Source organism: Dufourea novaeangliae, unplaced genomic scaffold (genome assembly GCF_001272555.1).
Source record: "Dufourea novaeangliae isolate 0120121106 unplaced genomic scaffold, ASM127255v1 scaffold25, whole genome shotgun sequence".
Classification (NCBI taxonomy): Eukaryota; Metazoa; Arthropoda; class Insecta; order Hymenoptera; family Halictidae; genus Dufourea; species Dufourea novaeangliae.
The window spans coordinates 2,651,964-2,672,729 of NW_015373901.1; the positions used below are offsets into that span (position 1 = coordinate 2,651,964).

At 37.2% G+C, this 20,766-nt stretch overlaps 1 protein-coding gene across 11 annotated transcripts in view; it reads right to left on the reverse strand.

Moving 5' to 3' along the window:
- LOC107193715 (nuclear receptor coactivator 2-like) overlaps positions 1 to 20,766 on the reverse strand; it is a 191,922-nt gene that overhangs the window by 60,401 nt on the left and 110,755 nt on the right. For 8 of the 11 annotated variants that reach the window (XM_015583218.1, XM_015583211.1, XM_015583212.1 and 5 more), the window contains exon 3: positions 2,568 to 2,675. In XM_015583218.1, coding sequence (XP_015438704.1) covers positions 2,568 to 2,675 — 108 coding nt within the window. Of the gene's footprint in view, positions 1 to 2,567; positions 2,676 to 5,889; positions 5,904 to 19,350; positions 19,385 to 19,609; positions 20,125 to 20,766 lie in introns of those variants that run through there. The other 3 variants (XM_015583210.1, XM_015583215.1, XM_015583216.1) reach the window with 3 other exon arrangements.

Genomic DNA, 20,766 nt, shown 5'->3' on the forward strand with positions numbered 1-20,766 from the left:
CAATTAGTGCAACACTATAAAATTGATCATTTTTCTAATGGCGAAATTCTCGTCGTTCCAGTTACGAGCTACATGTATGAATTCGCGATACACGCACATATACATGTATGCATACATATATCACGAAGTTCGAAGTTACGGTTAACTGAATTGAATATTAGTTTCTGCGCTCGTAGCTTGACCTTTCCGGCTCTCGCCGTTACATTTCAGCGCAATTCATAATATATTGCAACGCTCTGGGCGATTTGATTAAGCTCTTGGGCAGAATTGTAGATTGTAAACGAGGAAGTGGAACGACGTAATGTACAGAGAGAGAGAAAAAGCATCGTGTAAAATGTAGCTACTAAGTTCGTTTTATGCAAGATAGCAACTGTTTTGTATTATTATGTCGCTATTATGCAATTATTTAGTAATTCCTCGAGCATATCTGTTAGGAAGAACTATGTAATCCGTATGATTCTTCTTTCATGTACATCTTGATTATTGTAATTGATCGGATATGAATGATTCAACCGAGTTATTTGCCTTTTTTTTTTCAACGATTGAGCAATTACCAGTCCGAAGACATAGTTTAAACGTATCGATCGTTGAGTAATAAGTAAACTGCTAATGTTTATTCTTTTGCAACATACGTTAATTTATAGAACACCATAAAATGAAGACTTTGTACGGGGCTTAATCAACTTCTTATTTTACTGTCGTCCTAGTAAAATTCATAATTGATGAAATTCATTTCTGGATAAGTCTCATATCCGTGATTTAATTTACAGAAAAATGATTGCACTTCAGTCGTAACTATATTGCGAGTTTTACACTTTAATTCAATGAATTATGAGAAAACAATAAAGAAGTTTAAAATATAATAAAAAATAAAATACATCGTAAGCGGAAAAACAGTTCAACAGAATGTTTCTTCTTCCTCTCAATTAATTTATGAAAATTACCGTAAACATACACAGTCAAATGATGACTATTCGCACAATAAAAATATCCATTTATAAATAGAAAATTCATATTTTAAATGGTAGAAAATTCCGGTCTCAAATTGAAAATTCAAGTTTTTAAATAGAGAATTCAAATGTTTAAATAGAAGATTCAAGTGTTCAATATAAAATTACCATTTCTTAATAGAAAATTGAATTTTTAAACAGAAAAATCCATTTATAATTCCGTTCGCGCTGACTGTATTATTTGACATTGGAATTTGCCTTACATGACGCTCACCGGTGATCGACGCGGCATGAACGGAAAGTTCTATGTCAGTTACCGGTGACTGACGTGGCTGTGAATGTGTTAAATGGAAAATTCCATTCTTAAATAGAAAATGCCGTTTTTAAATAGAAAATTCGACTTAAAAATGAATTAAAGCGCACGATCGGGGGGACTTGCCGATTTGAGAACTATCGCTTCGCGACACTGACATCGGAAAACGGACACGCATGATTTAACTTCCCGACGAACTAGATAAGTATCGAATTAAAATGGACCCATACCGCATGGTAAACATTCACTTAACTTGTCGCATTTTAGCCGGATAATTACCGGCCGCTTGTATGCGTGTAACGCGGCTGATGAATATGGAATGGAGTTCTCGTATTAAAATGCGGAAATGCACGTTGTCATTTTACGGCCGATCACGTGAATTCAATCTCATACGATATTTACGAGCTCCGGTAAAAATTATACGGGATGATACCTATGAGAGAGTATATCCAATATTTCGCAGTAATTAACTTTTACGAGACAGAAGCTCGTGTTTATGGGATCACGAATTCGAGTCCACGGTGCACACATGATATACCGAGTGTCCAGTAAAATAACAGTACAATCGGCGAGATGATTACTTAGAAAATTAAATCACAGACATGATATAAATTTTTGTTCGTTGACTGAATAGTTTCCACTAAAATTGCTTTGAATATAAACCTTAATAATCTGACAAATAGATAGATCGATGTGCATAATAATAGGTGTGTCATTAGTTCGAGATCGTTAATTTCTACCACTATGCAGAGTTGATAAAATACAAATCTTGATTGTATACACTTAATAAGATTCTTCTAGACTGGTCAGAATCGATGGATTCATCTATACTAGAAATTCGCAACTAGAAAAACGCAAACACAAAAAAAACTAGTTCAATCTATGCATAATAGATTAAAACTTACAGTAAGATCGTGGATGTATCTGTCAAAGTATTCATTGATTGGAAACCAGTTTGTATATAATTAATATTGACAGTGACAGAATACTTTTGTGTTTGTTCTTTTCACGGTCGTAAAACTACTTATTGTCGTCGCGAATGAGAGAAGCAGCCGTGATTCGAAAATAAACCGGACCGTAAGGCGCGTGGTGCACACCCCACGATGTAAGGAGTAGGATGATGGAAATTCTATATCTCGATAGGAAGGAAAACCGACTTCGATTCAGGGGATACTTTGGTCGGAGCTGGACACAATTTCGAGAGAAAGTATTTTAAATACTGTTTGAACCCTTTAATGTCCAGACCTTTAAATAGGTATTGTAATAATTGAATTTCATAACCAAAACTGATCGTTTCTACTCACATTTGCGATTGAGGCTTGACATCGGACTTCTTTCTCTTCTTGGTGATACTGCCGGTGATCGCACTCATTTTGACCCACAACGGGTCTTGTAGTTCACACGGGCTAGGCCTGTAACAATAAAAAAAATCATAGTTAGAAAAACTGTTGTTCGCTAATTGTTAATTGTCACAGAATGTACAGTCGAGAGCTGAAAAACTAATTTATTAGGTTATTACATCCGAGCAGGTGTGGTTCTATTAGAAAAAATAAGTCGAAAAAAAAAGGAATAAAATTACTTTAGATCATTATTTGTTTTCGAGAGAATCGAACTTGAAAATTTGTTTGATACACAGGCAGTAGAATCAGACTTGGCTACTGTGTCTGTTCATTACAAGCAGTATCTACTTACTGCCAGCACGAATATACACGCGTTTTACATGAATGTTGAAACCCAATTTTCTCGTAAACGAAACTCCAAACGAAGAAAATTTATTGTTTTTATTTTTAAATTTATTGTTTCTTATAAGGTACCTCGTATACTATAAATGCATAAAATCCACAAAAAAGTAATAAAACACCGTAAATCGACAAGTGTCAAAGTTTTTTTTTTAAATTTAATTATATATATTAATAAATTTTCACGTACTAAATAATGGATAACATTTAAATGGTGGTAGAAAACATTACCATTCGTTTCTCACTCTCTTCATTTAATCTGTTTAATTGATATTCCCATCGTGTCTTTAAACGTCGTAATAATTATGAGGTCTGGCAGCGTTTAATACCGAAAATTGAAAATTTACATAAACGTGCGTGCAATTGGATTTAACATTTCTTTTAACATTTTCACCGGACATTGAGGAAATTATGGAACGCAGCTATCAATTTTCCAAATATTTCGTTTCGGGGTATTATATTCGACGTAATTGCGGTCTTTTGACGCATTTCGTACTTTTTGCTGTATATTTTCGCCAAGGATGTCGGTTTCCATCGTGGTGGCGTGCGCTGTTACAGAGAGAGGTTCGTTTATCGACACGTGAGACGCGGTCTTCTATCGCGTGTTGCATAGTAATGCCTCGCAGAATTTGCAATACGTACGAAAGGGACTCGAAACAATTATGGTCAAGGATGTATGACCGACCTGAAGGAACAGACGTATGGTACACGTACGGGCCGTATAAAACGCAAATTCATTACACGTTTTACCTAGCGTTCACCTATGGCCACCGTCCCCACAATAGCGTGAAAATTAAATCGATTTTAATTTCTTGCCTAGCATAACCGTCTACTCTTTTAGTTAAATTTCAATAACATTGCCAAAGGACTTTTTAACCCTCCTGTGCTCGACAGGTAATCGCTACGTTAATAGCCTGCGAATTAAAGCTGTTTGAAGTTGACATCGTGCCTAGGGGACGAAATATACCTGGAACTAATTTCGTTTATAATTTACGATAAACTTTGCATGTTATTAATATTTTATACAGTCGAGTTTTCTCTTGTATTCGTGTTTAGCGTATATTTTGGTACTCTAGAATTTTTTAATTTTTTTAATTGTTACAGAGATTTCAATGTTATTAAGCATTTCAAGACGAATTCAACGACGTTGCTAACATTATTTAAATAATAATTTGTCAAATTCGTTTAGCATCGTTTTCCCATCACGTGTAATCCGCGAAACATAATACAATGAAATTCTTTTGACATTACTGGTCAAACCAAAAAAGAATTTGTCTTAAAATACCTCATAACATGGCAATAATAAAAATATATAATATTAAATAAGAATTAAAATAAATTCAAATATTCTATTACGGTTGCTCCATACAATCAAATCACTTTCATATGTAACATTTTTCTCGCATTTTCAATAATTATAGAAATAATAGTGTATACACGTAATCCGAATATAGCATATAGGTACGTATAATAATAAGAAAAAATTGAAAATATAATTTCATCCTCGGCAAAATCAGGACTAACGAGCAACAGAGACCACCACAAAGCCATACGCAGATTCCACGTGCGATCGATTTGTTACACGGTAATCCCGCCTAACAACGTTGTTTCATAATCGATCGGCGCGCCGTGTAATTATTAAACGAGATTCTAATTGACCGCGATAATTTGTTGCTGATTCGATGAAACGGAACCGGCCCGGGGTGATGCGGATGCATTAGTCAGCGAACGGTAAGTAGGCAATAACCGCGAAGGCGACTCTGAGAAACGAGCTGGGTTAGGAGAGGGATAGACGCGCGCGTTACACGCTCAGCTGCGGATCTACCCACGCGAAATTTTCCTTGAACGTGTCTCACGATGCACGGATATCGATGAAAGTCACGGTGGACCAACCAGTACACGTTTCTCACGGTTGGGCAGTGACAACTATTGGATTGAGTCATAAGTAGACCGCGGATGTTTATATATTTCTGGAATCTTGTAATTAGTCGTGTAGTACACACTGTAATTATTGAAATTGCGAGAAAAATGTTAGATATGAAAATGATTTGATTGTATGGACCAACCGTAATAGAATAGTTGAATTTATTTTAAGTCTTTTTTAATACTATATATTTCTTATTAATAGTATATATAAGCGCGCATACACGTGTAATTTAGCCTTTTGTGTGTCTCGAAATGCAGTCTTTGACTAGGTTCCAACGTTACAATACGAAGAAAACCAGCATTTGTACGGATCTTGTTGAATTTTAAATGGACTAAGGATTGTGTTATATTTTTTTCTTTTTTCCAAAACCGACGGTTAAGACCGTTTCTAGACAAAATTAACGTAGGAACAATTAGAATTGGAACTTACTCGAATGGTAAGGTCTGGTCGAACCCGATCCGAATTCTTTTTTGCTATTTTCAGACATGTAAATAAGAAGTTATCTTGAACTTGTATTTTTTTTTATTTATATAATTTACATTCGTCTTAAAAGTTGTGATTTATCGTATTTCACAGTTTCTTATATGTCTAATTGATAGACGAAACTTCCATAGAAGTGTATAATCTTGTTCCAATATTGTTTTGTCGTTTCAACGATCTATGCAACTGTTTCGTATGCCAGTCACTTAAGTCCATCAAATACTTTTTCACGTTCACGTGCTACGAAAAGAAATTCTGACACCTCTACTGCATATTACTCGAATGATAGACAAGTCAATGTATAACCGTAACTGAAATCTTTCGGGGAAAAAGTGACACGCGTTTTATTAGACTCTTTATAATTTAAAAACAGTGATCGAGTGTAACACACGACCGAGGAATTTGAATAAAACCGATGAAATAAAATAATCGAATAACTGACAGTGCTTTTTACATTTAGTACAAAATGTTTCTCCTTACTTTGATTCGAATGTTGCACTCTTGGTAAAATTAACATCGGTCGTTTCAATTCCACAGACTGAAAGGTTTCGAGGTACATACGTCAAAAATATCTTTGCAACACTCCTACGGTAAACAAAAAGTATTAAATCACACTTACTTTTCAAAAATCACTTTATAGATTCATAAATTATATCATACAAATTTGTATTATATTAATCAATGTACCTTGAATTGCAGTCATCTTTGTAACTATGATTTTTTGTTCCAGTTTATAATTTTTGTTCTGTTTAATATATTCGATATGAGAAATCTGCGCGCATAAATATCTTCGTTAATTTAATCTTTTGACCTTTACTTTAATGAAAATTAAATGACTGAATCGTGAATTAAATGTACAAGGGTTCGTCAATAATAATTACCCAATCTGTATCAATTATTAGTTACTCGAAGTGACTGATTGGAATAAACCTTTCCACTGGATTTTCTTGGAAAGGAAAATATCTTTGAATAAAGTATTAATGACTTGGAACGAATAGCTGATATTATTAGACTGTGGATAATTATAAAAGTGCACGTATTTATAGGCTAACTAATAAGAATGGAAACGAACATTAATTTACTTAATAAAATTAACATATAAATGTAATTTATATTATACATAAATATTCATAAAGCACATATAAAAGCATTAAATTAATCAATTAATTCCATTCCCTCTATTAGGTGTCAAATTAACTATCGAGGAAAAAATAGTATTAAATAAAAAATTTCTGAATCTTTTTGCTCGATTCTGTGTTGCATACGCGCACGTGCATCGTATAAAATTGCAAATCGGCATTCTGTCGATTACTGTATCAGTATTCACGTCAAAATCGGTCCATATCTCATGCATAACACTAACAACACATTTTGTGGCGTTAGCCACGCACGGAACGACAGTCGTATCGTTAATAAAGCAAACAACGATAACGATGCACGTCATAAAAAAACACGTTATTGTCTCGTTAAACGCAAACGGATCACCTGAGACGTATTATTCAATGAAAAATGCGCCGAAGACACGGTGCTTTTTAATCTAACTAAACATTTGTCGATGATTGCGTCAATCTTGACCGCGTCATGAAAATTCCCAGGAACTGTGTACTTTTCCTACGATTCAACAGGATATGACAGTTTGAAATTTAAAAAAATCGAACTCTTATGACAATTGTAAAGGTACAGACTCTCAGAATTCATATCAAAGTTGAAAGAAGTTACTAGAAATAGTGACACTTTTATGCAATTAATTTTAAGACTAAATAAATACATGTGTATCGAGTTTATTTACAAACAATTTAATTGGACATTTATCGTTCGATAAAAATGAAAAAACCTTTACCCCTTAGACCTTGTGTAGGCAACCAGGTACCCATTTTTACATTCCCTTTCACAATTTTGTATGTTCTTGTCTAAAACAACACTTGGTATATTACAGAATAGGAAAACAAAAAGTGTCGGAAAAGTATGAAAATAAAATTATCTGTTTACTTAATCCGCCATAATACGAGTATTCCGATTGCTCAATAACCGTGAATATAGCTTGCCCACCCAAGGGTTAAATCGCGATAAAATATCGTTTTTGTCATTTAGAAAAAAATTCCCAAAAATACGGTATTTCTTGAACACATCAAGGTGGTCTAACCCCTCAAGCAGGAGGTCCGATCTCTCGAATCGATCCTTCGTCCTGGTTACGCAATGCGTGACTCCGCCGACGCCATCGCGTCACGATCGACCGGTGTCACTTGTATATTTTTTGGCAGAAACTGGGGGGAGGGGGGCTTTCAGTCACACGCGGTCACCTCGATAAACAATAAAATCAAAAACCGGCCGAAAGCGTCGAGAGGAGCGAGCGAACGTTGGTATTGCAAGGCCTCGAGAGCGTGGCTTTTTAATCCCGCGTCGTCGGACCGTGACGCCTGAGGTCGCGCTTTATAGGCCCACCGGCACTTTTATCGGCTTTGAATCGTCCGAGGTTCACGGGATCCACTTCCGAAAACAATGTCACAAGGCCTCCGTCGTCCCGTTTGCCAAACATCGAACGTCGTCTTTGTCACGACACCTGGCCGACTAGACTTAACCACAAGGCAGACATGGAATGCAGGTGAGACTCAGAAACACGGCACCTGAATTAGATGGAGTCTCGAATAGCATGAATCAGTCAAATAAATGCGTACCTGTGTACTTATATACAGGTTGTCTCACCCGATTTTGACATCTTAATTTTCTCCCTATTGTTACCTCGTAGCAAAAAATGTTTCAGCGAAGGCTTGAATGGTATCGAGTGGAGCATATTCTGATGTTATTAGTTTTTTCGTGAGTAGATGCGTAAAGGTCAAATAAAGGTCAACTTTTTTTTTTTTAATGGAATGAGGTATTTTTTAATACATCAATCGATGCAGCTGGACATTCGTTATAAGAAAGTACTAACCTATGTATGTCGAAAAGTTAGTAGTTCAGGAGATATTTCAATTTAAATAGTTCTAAAATACCGTTACTGTCGTTAAAGTCAGATTCACTTCGAACATAGATCGATTCAAAACTTTGAAAAGTCTTGAAAGTATTGAAAAGTTTTGAAAAGTTGAGCAATAATGTACCTACTGCTTACATCAAGTAGACAAATTACGAACACGTAAAATTACATTATTCCAAATTCAAGTCTAAAATTAGTCATACATCACATGGAGATGAACCAATATTTTGTTCGACGATATACACATTGGTCAAGCGTGGAGGACCAGGAGGATCGCGAATGTGATTAGCTGTGACGTCCAGTGACAACTATGTCGTACCGTCGACGAAAGATCAACGCACGTGTCCAATTTGTTCCTTTGTGACACGAGCTCGCGTACGCCCCCGGCTATATTTACGGGGGAAATTGCCCGAGAATTTCTGGAACCGCGGGTATACACTCTGCGGTGCGGAACGCGGACCGGAAAATTGTGATGTTACTTTACTGTTATTCGAATTCGGACGTTGATTAACACCTTGACGACCGAAGACTCGAGGCGCCTATTTCCGTTTCGATGTAATCAAACTAAAAGGAGAGTACGAAATTACAGAAAGAAATATAAACTTCTTGTGAATAATTTGTGAGATGAAAATTTTGTAAGATGAAAAAAAATATAGGATGAGAAATGAATATTTATACTACAGTTTACGAAAAATATTGGATCTATTATGATATTTCCAAAAATATTCGACAACTATTCGATAGGAAATCTTTGTGAACACAGTATACAGGGTGAACCACGAATCGTGATCAGTAGAGATTACTCTGTTATTAGCAGCCCGATCGAAAATGTTTTTATTAGGTATAGCTTGGTTTCAAGAGATATTTAATGTGATTATAGCAAATTTTTTGTCAACTCTTTTTTTTTTCATGACTTCTCAAGGTCACCTTCAATTTTTTGCAAATACATCTATAATTTTTGTACGCCTATCTGTTAGAGGATTTCAAAACGAATTCGGTAAGTATCATAACATAACATGTGTTACTTTGTTTTTCATCTGGGTCGAGAAAAGATTAAAGAAATATTCGAACTGTAATATTACAAAGAGTATCGTATGCTACGCCATCGTACGCGTTCCGATGTTGAGCTTCTGCCTACTGTTTGTAAACCTGATAAAAACATTTTCGATCGGACTGCTAATAACAGAGTAATCTCTACTGATCACGATTCGTGGTTCACCCTGTATATACCTATACGACTGTTGGATAATAGATATGCATTCTTGAATCGATGATATTTCAATTATCCAAATGTAATCATTTCAATTATCTAAAAAATTTAATTTATCTGTATGAACGATGTTCTACTGTACCTAAAAGTAGTTGATCTATACACGAACATTCGATTATCCGAAAGGGGTGATAATGTTTATAGTCGAGGCTGTACTGTATTCAAAAGATTTTGTGCTTTATTTAACTGCTCGATCAGTTTACTCAAGAAAATCAACGAAAAACAGAACAACCCTGCATAATCCACAACAGCTGTCGCTTCTATTTTCGATAGTATAACTCACAGAAGTGTTCTCTAAGTGGAGACAGGCGTAACAGCAATCCTCGATAATAACTCTCACGTGGATATGCAACATTAGTCCTGAATCACGAGCAACTAGGTATACACAGCTATAATCACCCACACGTGGATGAAACGTCCCCCCCCCCCCCAAATCCACCTGCACGTTCTTACATCGATCATCCACTTTTCTTCACATTCGCGATTAATGAGTTTCTTTTCTCTGAATCGGCAACAGCCTCCATAGAACACCCCTGTCACGAAACCGCCAGGTAATTACCTGTAATTATTCACTATGGGACGTACGAAATAGTCAGTTATTATATAAAATTATGGAATCGAGTTATGTCATCATATTTTGCATGCGTGTACAATCATTGGCAAAGAGTAGATATTACATTGAACAAACTTAACGTTCGTTGTACAAATTATTAACATGTAAGAAATGTCATTAAACGTGTAAAAGAATGTTCTTACTAACGAAATGATATACAGTACCGAACAAAATATTTGTACACCCTTTAAAATGGAACAACTTTTTTAAAATCGGTCTAAGTGAGTTGTTTTGTGAAGTTACCTTGGTTTACTAAATGTGTAGAAAAAAAAAATTGAAATAGTTGCAATTGGCCGGAACCGCGAAGAAAATTGTAATGGTTTTTTTACAACTTTTCAATCTGAGGCTATAATGAAAATTTAATACATACATATCGGAGATTTATGTTAGTTACATACATACTCAAACTTTCATTGAGTTCAATCTTTCAATTCCAAGCTCTATCACTGTGCGAAACCTCATTAAAAAATCAACGTTACACCTGGGGATCTCTCCTTGCCAATGCCGAAGATCCAACGAACACTCATCGAGGATTTACTGTAGTAACATTTACATAATAAGTAACAAGTTGAGGATTAAATTCATATTTAACCCTTTATTTCCTGACGCTACTTTGTATTGCCACTTATATTATTAGATGTGCAAATTAATTCGGTGCCTTTTTTCGTGATTTCTGAGTTTTGTTCACAAAAAAACTACATACATATCAAAAACATTTTTATCTGTTTCCATTAAAAAATATATATATAAAACTACTCTCGAACACTTTTCAAGTATCTAGAATGAAAATTGCGGTAAAAGAATAACGATAACATACTTCAATCCTTAAAGAGTTAATGTGTAGGGTCAAAGCATACGCGCAGGCCTAATACTTTCAGCCAAGGATAATATTCCTCATCTAACCACGGTTGAATTCGCCGAACAAACGGGCGGCGTAAACCATCCCAGGAAAATATCCTAATTACAGGTAATCGTTGAGACTGCGATTCCGCGACAAGATATCGGCCCAGCCAGTAACGTTACGCCCGGTCAGAACTTAATTGATAAACTTACGCCGCTCACAGGGGTTAATTACGGGACACGGGTCTAGCCGGAAGAATTCGCCCGGCTCGTAATTCAATCAACCGTGTTCCCTTATCATCCCGTCGTCGTTCGTCGATTGTGTTCCGCGTCGAGGATCGCCTGTTCCTCCACCCTCCACCTTTCTGCCACGAACATCACCTTTAGCGGAGGGCACCACCCGCTGGGGGGGGGGGGTCATGCGAATTTCACGGATCGTTATTCGTCGAGGATTAATTGGAAACAATTAAGATCCTTGATTGGTGTTTCGATCGGGATACAGAAGGGAATTACTTACGGTACCATCCAACGGTGGTTAAGTAACGTTAACCCTCTGTGGGCAATACGGGTCGCTGAGGAATCAAGCGAATTTCTATTTCTCTGAGATTTTTCTGCGCGTTTTTATTTTTATCAAAAGACGTTTTGATTTATCGAATGATTTTGTAATGTTGTAGAGACTTTGATGAGGAGGGTAAATGTTCGAATTACTGCCAGTGTCCCTAATACTGCCACGTTATTTGTTTTACTTAATAAATAAGGTAACGTATAAAGAATTGTGTAGCAAAAATTTGTTGTTAAACTAGGAGTCTGATTTACATAGAAGCAAAGAAACACTTGTGTGTACCTGGTATGTAATAAGTAATGTTGACAAATGAAAGTGCAATTTGAGCGAGATTATGCTATACTAAAGAGTGAACAATTTTACTATGTAAGCTATATCTATTATACAAAATTAATTGTTAAAGTATATAAGAAGTACTTTTATTCTTCAATGTGACAATTATAGGGACACTGAGATTGCTCGTAGATTTTATTAATTATCAATTAAACCTTCGTATTTAATGTATGTAACTATTTTTTTTTTTAATGAAAGAGATGTTAAATAATATTGCGTTCCAAACTGAAGCAAAAGAATTATTCTTTCTTTTATCGACTTATTTTTTCTCATAGAATCACCTCCAGCCTTATTTCGTAATTTACAGTATGTAGCTATACGACTGCAATGGGAACGAAAGGGTTAACTAACGAAAGACCACTCTGAATGGCCATTATACATTTGCTTTAGAAACCGAAAGGCCACGCTGAGTGAACACGCAAATGAGTCATTGTAGCTATTGCTAAATGTAATCATGTTAATGTATGTTTTTGTTAGGTTCCCATAACTGGAGATAACTCGATAAATTAATGCAATGCATCCTTATGATGTTTATTTATAAATTTAGCTTTGTTTGAAATTCAACTAAAGCGCTCGCGCACGATCGCGCTGCCGAGATCTCCCGAGTGTGGACGAAGCCTCGCGAGATTCCGTCGCGCTCTTCGTTCCACGAAACATCACGCGATTTCGCGGAAACCAATGCTGGCCCGCACCTGTATCGCGCGATGACTCATAGCCAATCACCGCATTTTGCAAAAAAGGACTCTCGGTGCTCGAGTATCGTCCTGCGCCGAGAGCCCAGCAGAACTGGAAGAATACCGGTACGGTTCTCACGCGAAAAACCGCACGTGCCTCGCGTCATTATAACACATTTCTCTTTGTTGCAACCAGCCAACAAATTCTATCGAACGCGCATCGCGTTATCGTTCCGTCTTAATTATTGCATATCGTCCAATAAACGTTCCAAGTGTTCGGTGTATCATCGCCAATTTCGCGTGTGTCTTTCTGGACTCGAGCAAGAGTCCTCCTTCCACCTCCACGCTCAGCGCTGTGCGATCCCAGCGATTTTCTATCGAAATTTGCGGCAATCAGCCTGTTTCGAAACAAGCTTAAATATCCATATTTCAATGCATATCTAGGAAATGGCCGAATTTTAACAGAGATTAATTCTCTACCTTAATTAACTTAATATTTAACATAAGTGTATAACCATGCTAGATGATACCTTGGAACGATCAAATTATGTGGTGTAATTTTCCAATAAATAAAGGAGTTATCTTACTAATTCTCATTCATAAATGTCAAATATATCTATCGGTAAAATTAGCCATTGCATGAGCAATGATCTAATATTATAAAATTGATTTTTCACTTGTTTATACAATTTTTTTATTTCTATACTTCGTTTTTCGAAAAAAGAGACCTGAGGTAGACGGTGACCAATTTGCATGTTTGGTACGCTCGTTTTCCCGATAATTATTAATCAAAATTTGCTGGTTCGCCTTTGAAGATTACTATTGGCAAATTTGCCGTTGAAAGTTGAATTATCGATTCTGTAATTAAACTCTCGAAAATAACGTTAATAACATCATTAATATTCCACACGTTTTATTTGACGAAGGTAATCTATATCGGCTTCCGATGGGATCAAATAATCATTATCAAAAATTTCCAGACATCGCAATTTAGAATTACGTAAGCCCCCGTGCTTTTCGCGATATCTTAATGAAAACATTACAAATATTTGTGACTCGTTCAAACGAAGAAATTTCTTGCTCGTCTACTACAACCTGATTGCGCCGATATTCTGACAAATGAGTTTAGCGAGGAAAGCGATAATAAATGTGGTGCCTAATGCATCAACGTCCCCGACAATCTAAATAGCGCTCAAACTTGTGTAATGTACTCGCTTATCCAACATCTTCGACTGTTTTTAGTTCAGAGAGTTGTGACAATAGAACGTTCATTTCACCTCTTGGACCTACTTTTGAACGAGGAATCGTTACCTAGTCGGTTCTACCACAATTTCCAATATATCCTCTACATGAATACAATTTTTATAATAGAATTATCAAATTCTCCTATGAGTAACATACAAGTGTACATACTAAGTGGACGAGTAATTATTAGATACCTACAATACAATTCATAACATTTCAATGAAATAAAACTAATAACAAAACCTAACACGTTCAAAGGACCGTTTCTTTTGCACCAACCAAATTTCTGTGAGTTTTTAAAGTTCAATATTTCCATAAATATTCACAGCCTAACAATAAGACTTCGGGTGAACGCAACAGTTTCAGTCAGTTTAGTGCCGACGCAGTTATCGCAGCGACTTTGTTCCCTATCTGGTAAACGATACCACGTTTTTGTGTTCGATGTAAATGCAAGTGGAACAACTTTCATTATACGCGAGTTTTTGTGCCCACTGTGCGCTAGTGGCTCGACCATTTCCGCCGCAAAGAAAGACGGAAAAGAAGCCGCGAAGTAAATGCAAATTGAAGGCTGGACCGAAATCTCACCGACACGAAGGGGACGAAATTAAATCCCGCGATGTCGTAAGAAGAAAGTCGTCGAGCTAGAGACGCGCTCGATGACCGTCTTATACAGATTAATTTACATTTAGAAGAGTCTGTCAGAAAGTTCCTATTCGACGTTATCTCGCGGGTCGGAATTGCCCCGTATTCGATGAGATCAACCCCGTCGAGTGTGCAGTGATTCGATACCTTATTATCGTTGATCGAAGCGGGATACTAGGGTATGTGTCCCAATTACGGAGGTGTTAAGCCAGATTGCGCGAGCAAGTATTTATTAAAAAATACTGCCACATAAATTTCATATTGTGAAAATCAATATCAGTTCCTAAACAATTCCTTTTTATAAAGGAATTTCTTTTAAATAGAAAAAATGAAATCTTTGTAATGTATTTAATTAAATAAAAACAGATGTTTTTGTCTGTGTTACGGAGCCCTTGCAGTAGCTACAGATGTATTTCGGTGCCCCCAGTTTCGAAGTCTGTCCCCCTGTTTTGGTGCCCCGTATTACGGTGTCTTGAATGTCGCTTCTAACCTAGCTTTTTTGAAGTAGGGCAATTTTTTTTCCTCTTTATTATAGAGGAAACGTTTTTTACGTGGAGGTTGACTCATGTTGTTACAGATTAGGTACCTACCTATTTATATACAACGACCGACACGCGCTTCACTTTTGGTTTAACGAAAGTGAGGTTATGGGGAAGACCCACGCTTGGGGGTTCCTAGGGGCTTCGTATTACGCACAAGACTGAAAATCACGCGGTATTACGGAATTTACGTAAAAATAAAAATTAAAAAGTTTGTAGATGCTGAATTTATTTTTTTTAATTACATTAAACCTATTTATAACCTCCATATAAAAATTGAAATTTTAGTAAAAATTGAAAAATATATTGTATTTATTAGAATAAAGAAATCAAATGGTTACACATTTCCAAAATAAAATTCCCCCGTTAAAAGGTTGAAATTTAAAAAAAAAAAATATTTAACTTAAAAACCATCCTTTAATTTTCTTCAACCGAATATTCTAGTTTCTACCTTACTGCGATCCACGGTTACACTGCAATCTTCCACAAGGATTTACATGGAATTTTTCATCGACAAATGATTCAACTGTAATCGAACACTATTTCAGATCGAGTATACTTTCGACTGAAGGAACATTATATCGTTTAAAAATTGCCGACATACACGTCGATTAAATAATTTGCATGATCGTTCCACCGATACAATGGCTACAAAGTAAAGGGTTCTGTTCGCGGGATCGAGAGAACCCCGACCCTGATGGATCCGCCATTGGTCGATCGGGACGAGGATTAAAGCTCGGTCAATGTTTATCGACGAAAATAAGAACTCGCATCGTTGGCTACGTGCAAACTGTGTAACCACCAAGTAATCACGATCATCATCGCGCTGTGTCTACATTTAACGACGCCATCAAACCTAAACGAGGCATCGCGGCGAATTTCATTCGACGACGCTAAACACACTCTTGGAACCCGACGCTTATCATGTTTCCCTCCTGAACCTCTTCGTTCCCTTTACCATCATCAACACATTCAATTAATCGTAATTAACCTTCGACTTTTTACGGTTCGCGTTATAATCGAATTACCCTTCTTTCAATCCTCAATATCGACGCTGGAATTTTTTATTTTTATTTTTTTTTTTTTTTTGAGCCACGAAATAACGTTTTTTTTTTCAGAACAAAACTGAAACTTCCTTTTTTCACTTTACTGTTCATTGAACAAACGGATGTATCGAGAAAATAAACTTCTAATCAGTTTTGGTAATTACCAGTTCATTACTAAACTCTGCGTGCGAAAACTAATAAGTCGACTGGTGAAGTTTATGCAATATCAAAATTTTAGATACTAATACATGAAAGCTATAATTGAACAGAATTTTATTTCCTGTACCAGGGCCTTCAGAGTATTAATAATACATAAATAATATTAAACTTTATTTTACTATGACTTGTAGATTAGGAGATACAATAAATGCATAAACGTTGACGAAAGCACGAACTTTAACCTTTTCGAAGGCTGTGGTAATCATGTTGCCACCAACTTTTTATCTCTGTTAATTTCAGTTTTATATTTGCTCGAGAAACAGGTTACTTTACGAAAGTGTGATAAGTCTAGCTCAACCTTATGAAGGATTAGTAATGTCTATTATTGATTTTATTTTAGTTATAACCTGGTGAACTTATTAATAGAAAACAAACAACGTTCAATAAGATTTTTATTTAATTTTTAACACAATGGAACCCATGTTAGAGCAAATAAATTTGTGAGTCCTTCTAAAAAAATATTCCTTTGTAATATTTATTAAAAACAGGAATTCAAACCTGTATATTGTAATATAATGCTAATAAATAAATTTATCAAATCTTATTGAATTGAATATTTAACTATATTATACTTCTGCCTAAACATATACAAAATAATATTCATTCGAACCAAAACTTATTCATGAATAATACATGGTTCGTACGTAACACTGTAAAAAGTATGCCAGAATAAAACTTCAATTATATCTTTCATCAGATGAAAGTGATTGAAATTGAAATTGTTATTCGCCAAACAATGCAATTTAATCAACGAGATGAATATTCGTTGTTAAAACTTGCTGGATTTTCTAGAGTTTTATGAAAGAAATGACGAAGTGTTAATTAAGCTACGTCAGGAACGAAAATCATTATAAACGCGTGAAACGCGTTGATGACAGGAGTTCCACGATCAAAATGCTCGTCGGAAAAGGAAATACGTCGCAAAAAGTTTAAGTGCCGATAAATTGATCAAAGATAACGTTATTAGTATCATAAATCTCTGATGTAATTCCGAAAACAATTATTGGCGAGAAACGGCATCGTAAAATAAATTTTCCCCGTTTCTTCGCGTAAGATTAATGTGATCCGACTTTTTCCGTTAAATAAAGAATTGTTCTACAACCTAGTCGATCAGTTCACAAATATTACTTTCTAACACATTGAAACTAATATTATTACTGTTTAACAGATTACAACTTTAGTTTTGTGTAATCAAAACATTAAATAAATTCAGAAATTGTTGTATTGTTCCAATCTTAATGTATTGTTTTATGTGGTGTTAATTTGTATAGTAAGATATGCATACTTATTTCTGTGTAGTAAATAAATACGGTAGTCTTTTGGGGAAAGTTTGTGACTCATTATATACACGGGTAAATGTCAAATATATGGGTAGGTGTTTGCATATGTTTCACGTAAATTAATTAATTTCTTTTCAGAATTATAAAATTTTCGATTTCGAATGTCAATTTTGACATCTGAATCATTGTTTTAAATTACAATCTGAAATGTATAATATGTATCTAAAAAATGTCTTCCTACATCCATAACACTGCATTTACAATCACTACGTTTCTCTATCATTTAAATTGTAATTTTAAAAAAGTGAAACTCCTAGATGGTATTTACAGAACTGAATAATTTTTCAAAATTCTGAATCGCAAATTCAAAAATTCAGAAGCTATTTCTACATTGAGGACACTGCTTTTAAATTCAAAGGCTCATCGAAACACTTCAATCGCGGTTACTGAAAGCCAAAACACCTATCAAATACCTAAATCAATATTTGCAGAAGCAAATAATTTTTCAAGCTCCTAAATTATAGCACTAACACCAGAATAATTACTTGTAAATCCAACAACACTGATTCTAAAATCATAAGATCATTTCCGCAATTTAAATCACAGTTACCGAAGCCCAAGAAACACTTTTTGAACATCTGTATCACCGTTCATAAAACTAGAAAATTTTTCGAAACCACAAATAATAGCTCTAGAATTTATAAAAAAAAAACTTTTTTAACGACACTAATTTCAAAATCAAAATATGCTCAACCACAAAAATGCAAAAAAAGAACCTATCTAAAAATCATAGCTCCTAAAATTCGAACACTATCGTCCCTCACAAGGCGTTTCTAAAAATCAGCTGACACCTTCTAACGTTCGCCACACGTGACAAAGACGTTCTCCGTCAAAGTATCTTTCACTGCTCCATTTCTCCCTTTCACACGCGTATATGTACACACCGGACGAAAAGCGAAAGCACGACGCAACAAGCTCGATTCTCCGCACAATAACATAGAGCGAGAAAAAAGCACCGAAAACAGATGGAAACACGTGTAGGAGGCCGTATACTTAGGAAAATAAGAAAGAACTTTATTGAAATATGTCAAACAAAAGATAGCGTACGCAGACCGACTGTTCTCCGACGTATTCGAACAAAGATCGATTGATTTCTAACGGTGAAAACCGAACGTCAACATCGCTCGAGGTGACTCTCGATTGAACTGAAATCGACCCCTCACCTCGCGTACGCCACACCATGTTCAAGACGACGACCGTTATATTTTGTCGCGATTGACTTTCGACCCGACGAAACACGCGAAACATTGTTTTCATCGATCCCGTGTAACGGTTGAATGCCTACAGACGGAACAGAAACATCAAGAAACCTTCCGCAAGTCCGTTCCGTTTGCCCTCCGAGCACGCGTAACGAAAAAGGCAAGGGCCAAACAGAGAGAACACAATTCGATCGAAACCTCTCGACCTTGATAACAACACTGGCCCCGAGAGAGAAACGATCGTTTCCGTTCCGCGGGGCAAAACGACAATGCGTCGACGCCACCGAAGGCAACGTCGCAGTTCCTTCGCACGTCCCCCGAAACCTCTACGTCAGCCATCCCCGGCGTCGTCGAACCTCTGGCGGCTGTTCTAAATCAATAATTTTTGCGCGCGGGAATCGCGACCGATCTTCTCCCCCGGTTCAACCCTGTAGAGGGGTGGTCTTACCTACGTTCCACCGTCCGTTAAACCGTGACCGCGATCTCGTCGCCCGCACAATATTCACTTCCATATCCATCGAAAAACCAATCCACTAAGTCACCATCTTGAGACGACACATCAAGAACACAGAAAAACCAATAGAAAACACAAGAAACACCGAATGACACATCAGAATCTTCCGTTATTCCCGACACAGATAAATTCGAATCCATCACGAAGATCCGATACACGAAACAACAAACTAACAGCACTGAGAAATCCTTACTTTTCTCCAAGATGCATCCTCGTGGTCGGTAGGGCACCAAGATACGTCAGCCCATCGAGGGCCAGATGTAGACACGATTTGTAGATCGTCAGCTCGCAGAATTCCAAGAGGTATCGTGACGCGTGTGACACTCATCGAGACCCGTCCGCGAACTGGAGGGGTGGTTTCGAATCTCGACTCTCGTGGATGAACACGAAGATTGCTGACAGAGGAAGAGGAGGGGGGTGGTAGTGGAGAGGTAAGAAAAACGTGTGGCCCGTAAAGGAGCACACCCGCGGCGCGATTCCCTGATTCTAGATGCCGGTCTCTGTGGTGCGCGTTTGGTGCCTTGCTGCTCTTTGTCGACGTCACCACTTATCGCGCAGAGGAGCACCTTGCATCACTAGCGGCGCGTATCCACGGCCAGCCGTCACCCAGTTGTCACGACGGAGCCGTTCCGTAGCTGCCTCGTTCTCCCCATCATCCGTGGCGGTGTGGTTGTCGTTGCACGGTTTCCTCTCCGCCAGCCTCCTGGACACAACTCTACCGCAGCAGCAGCAGCTCTGAGCTTCCCACTCCTTGCGCAACACACAATCGCCGCGTACCACAACACCGTTTTTCTCCCACTCTGCACACCTTTCGAGAGAGGGAGAGGGACTATTCGGTGTATATCAGGCTTCGCCGTACGGTCCGCTGGCGGTGTCTTCCTCCGACCGACAGTCGAACGAGCAGATGTCTCACTCTGTCTTCTACTCCGGAGCGCCCCACGTTTTCTCAACGACGTGGTGTTTCCTACGGAGTATCGGTGAGCAACCACGTCGTCTACTGTCTTCCCACTCGAACGCGCTCGAGAGTCCCGGAAAGAGAGAGGCAGGCTGACTGCTGGAGAGAGAACTAGGTACACATCGACGACAACTAGCGCGACAAACCGATCCTTGCACGCAACACGTTCACAGTGGCAGACTAGGTTAGCTTAAGCTCCGTTTCGTCTTCGATATTGGGTCGACGACGAGCAGCGCGCGACAAACCGATCATTCTACCGCAATACATTCACAGTGGCTGACTAGGTTAGGTTTGGCTATGTTTCTTCTTCGACGTTGGTTCGACGATGGCGGTGAAGGTAGGCCAACTAGTAGCGGACAGGAAACGTCGGATAGAGTAGCGTTTCCGGAATGAAA